Source organism: Callorhinus ursinus, unplaced genomic scaffold (assembly GCF_003265705.2).
Source record: "Callorhinus ursinus isolate GAN/ISIS: 27379988/994484 unplaced genomic scaffold, GSC_fseal_2.0 scaffold4633, whole genome shotgun sequence".
NCBI classification, from domain to species: domain Eukaryota; kingdom Metazoa; phylum Chordata; class Mammalia; order Carnivora; family Otariidae; genus Callorhinus; species Callorhinus ursinus.
The window spans coordinates 1-3,949 of NW_027401687.1; the positions used below are offsets into that span (position 1 = coordinate 1).

The 3,949-nt window shown below is 42.9% G+C and overlaps 1 protein-coding gene across 1 annotated transcript; it reads left to right on the forward strand.

Moving 5' to 3' along the window:
- Window positions 1-6: 6 nt before the first annotated feature.
- On the forward strand, window positions 7-3,942 carry LOC112817919 (protocadherin gamma-A5-like; the record flags this gene model as incomplete). The annotated part of the gene is made up of 1 exon (XM_025865230.2): window positions 7-3,942. A coding segment is annotated over exon 1 (1,819 nt), but the record flags the coding sequence as incomplete, so codon positions are not given.
- Window positions 3,943-3,949: the final 7 nt, after the last annotated feature.

Sequence of the window (3,949 nt, forward strand, 5' to 3'; positions counted from 1 at the left end):
ACTACAGTGAAGGGACTTTGCCTTATTCCTACAATCTGTGCGTTGCCTCACAATCAGCTAAGACAGAGTTTAATTTTCTAAACATCACCCCGGAAGTGACTCCCTCTCAGGATCTCCTCTGTGAAGATGCGTCTTGGGTACCAAATACAAATCATGAAGGCGCTGGGGTCCCATTTGCATCAGATATTATTTTAAAGGTGAGCTTTAATTTACTTGACTTATTATCACTTTGGGTGTTAGTGTTTGTTAACAAATCACCAACGTGGGGTTTAAGTCTCAACTTCATATTTTGTCTTGTGGGTTCAATTTAGGCAGTTTTCTGCCTTAATTATCTTAATCTTATCTAACCGAATCTTTGACATATGTTTTCTGATATATGAGATTTATCTGTCCATACTTTCAAGCCTGTACTACATGAAATACTTATCTTTCTTCCTCGTCTTTATATTCCTTTCCTCTGAAATTTCATTACTATTGGGACCTTAAGCTATTCCTTTCACCTTCAGGGTCTTTATTACTCAAATTTTAGTTTTCCTTCCTCTTAGAATCATAGCACTTCAGAGTAGTTGCTAGTTTGGGAAAACTGGGAACAAAAAAAGGAAAAAAAAATTTACCCAGTGTCATGGCTCCCAACAGCAGGGCATGGGTAGGACTGAATTGTAGACCAGCATTCTAAGTGTCTTTTCAAGCCAAGTGTCTTGATATCTCAGATCTGATTTTAAAGGATGGGCGAGAAATGAGAAATCTTTATCATTTATAGTAACAGATTGATTTTGTGAAAAATTGTTCATTGAAAAAATTTTGCAAACTATACTCACATTGTTTACTTAAAACTTTTTTGAATTTTCTAATTATAGATATAAAATGTCTTCATTTTCTTTCTTTTCCTATGAAGGTGTCATTAGGTAAAAATTGCTTTGCTCACTTAATGGACTCTCTGTAATGTCCTCTTTTCCCAATCATGAGACTTTTTTTCCCTGCTACCATATAGAGGTGATAACATTAAGTCTCTCTCTCAATATAGGAAAGCCACTCAATGCCTGCTCACTAAGTATCTGGACATGTTTTTCTGCATAGGTGATGAACTAAAGCCCTTTCCTTCAGTCACTATACTGATTTCTCCAAAAGTCCGTCACTGTAAAATGCCTAACTCCAGTTTAGTCATGGTAATAGGAAAATATAGATAATGTATAGTTATCCAACTCAAAGTCTTAGTCTGATATAGTGTAGCTGCCAAATTCTTGGTGTGAAAAGCTGGGAACTGTCTCAAAGACCTCACAAGAAACAAAAAGGCCCTTTTATCTTTTCTTTTATTACACCTAATACAATTTGCTTGAGTCAGTAGGTGTTTTTGCAAAAGTGCAATGGGAGCTAGGTTTGTTTTCTTGACATTCTTATGCACAATGGGCACATTTTCACAAATATATCCTAATAAAAAGATGAAATTTTAAAACCTACAAAATTAAGAATTCCAATATCCCAATTTAATGGACTCGATGTAGGTAAGAGGTAAATAAAGGACATAGGCTCAGTGGCACTTAACTAAAACTTTTCTAAAGAAATAAAAATCTAATAATTATGTTGATCTCAAGGTTTGTTGAAGACTTGCTATTTCAGAATTAAATATAGGGGCGCCTGGGTGGCTCAGTCTTTGGGTGTCTGCCTTCAGCTCAGGTCATGATCCCAGGGTTCTGGGATCCAGTCCGGCGTTGGGCTCCCTGCCTAGCAGGAAGCGTGCTTCTCCCTCTCCCACTCCCCCTGCTTGTGTTCCCTCTCTCGGTGTCAAATAAATAAATAAAATATTTAAAAAATTAAATATAAATAATGTCACTTGATAATAGATTAAAGATACAGCAAAATTATTAGAAATAAAATATAATTAAACGTTTATGAAGTAAAACATAATTGGTGTAGTAACTGCTTAGGACTCTGAGCGTCGCTGTTCACCAAAGTGGAAAAGCGGCTTGTGGTTACGACCTGACTCTCTGCCCCTTCCGCACCAAACAAAAAAGACCAGAGAAGTTTAGGAAATAGGCTTGCATTTCTGTCAAGTAATGGCTTGAAAGAAATAAGGAAACAGCAGGCTGGAATTAGGACTAAGAAAACTGGTCGGAGAGAAAGCAATGGCGGATCAGCTGAGAGGTTGGCGCTGCATAGAGCCGCTCTTGCTCTTCCTGCTCCTGGAAACACTATGGGGAGCCGGAGCCGGGCAGATCCGCTACTCGGTGCTGGAGGAGCTGGAAAAAGGCTCCTTCGTGGGAAATATCGCCAAGGACCTGGGGCTGGAGCCCCGAGAGCTGGCGGAGCGCGGAGTACGCATCGTCTCCAGAGGTAGGACGCAGCTTTTTGCTCTGAACCCGCAAAGCGGCAGCTTGGTCACCGCGGACAGGATAAACCGAGAGGAGCTCTGCGCTCAGAGCGCGCCATGTCTGGTGAGTTTTAACATCTTGGTTGAGAATAACATGAAAATGTATGGAGTAGAAATAGAAATAATAGATATTAATGATAACTTTCCGCGTTTCCGGGATGAGGAAGTAAAAGTAAAAGTTAATGAAAATGCAGCTACTGGAACGCGATTAGTGCTTCCCTTCGCTCGGGATGCGGATGTGAGTGTGAACTCCCTCCAGAGTTATCAGCTCAGTCGCAATATGCATTTCTCTCTGGAGGAGAAAAGCGGAGCTGATGGACAAAAATATCCGGAGCTGGTACTGGAACGGCCCTTGGACCGCGAGAAAGTAGCTGTCCACGACCTCTTCCTCACAGCTTTAGATGGCGGAGACCCCGTACTCTCTAGTACTATGCACATACGTGTGATGGTCCTTGATGCCAACGATAACGCGCCCTTGTTCACTCGATCCGAGTACAGAGTGAGTGTCCCAGAGAACATACCGGTAGGGACTCGGCTGCTTACGCTGACCGCTACGGATCCAGATGAGGGAATAAATGGGGAATTAACTTACTCTTTTCGCAATGAAGAAGACAAAATTTCAGAAACTTTCAAACTTGATTCGAACCTGGGTGAAATATCAACTCTGCAATCACTGGATTATGAAGAATCCAGGTTCTACCTCATGGAAGTGGTAGCTCAGGATGGAGGTGCTCTTCTGGCCAGCGCTAAGGTGCTGATCACAGTACAGGACGTGAATGACAATGCCCCAGAAGTGATCCTCACCTCTCTTGCTAGTTCCATCTCTGAAGACTGTCCTCCTGGAACCATAATTGCACTGTTTAGTGTACATGATGGTGATTCTGGAGAGAATGGCGAGATTCTATGTTCTATACCCAGGAACTTGCCTTTTAAATTGGAAAAGTCAGTTGATAATTACTATCACTTATTGACAACGAAAGGCCTGGACAGAGAAGAGATCTCAGATTATAACATCACAGTCACTGTCATTGATCGTGGAAACCCACCCTTGTCTACAGAAAGCCACATCTCCCTAACTGTGGCAGACATCAATGACAACCCTCCCATCTTCCCTCACACCTCATATTCCACCTACATCCTGGAAAACAATCCCAGAGGCATTTCAATCTTATCTGTGACTGCGCATGACCCCGATAGTGGCAACAATGCCAAGGTCACTTACTCTCTGGCTGAGGACACATTGCAGGGAATGCCTCTATCCTCCTATGTCTCCATTAATTCCAACACAGGCATCCTGTATGCTCTGGGCTCTTTTGACTATGAGCAGGTTAAAGACCTGCAGCTGTGGGTAATGGCCAGTGACAGTGGAGACCCTCCACTTAGAAGCAACGTGTCACTGAGCCTGTTCGTGCTGGATCAGAATGACAATGCCCCCGAAATCCTTTACCCCAGCATTCCCACGGATGGCTCCACAGGTGTGGAGCTGGCACCCCGCTCCGCAGAGCCCGGCTACCTGGTCACTAAGGTGGTGGCTGTGGACAGAGACTCGGGCCAGAACGCTTGGCTGTCCTACCGCCTGCT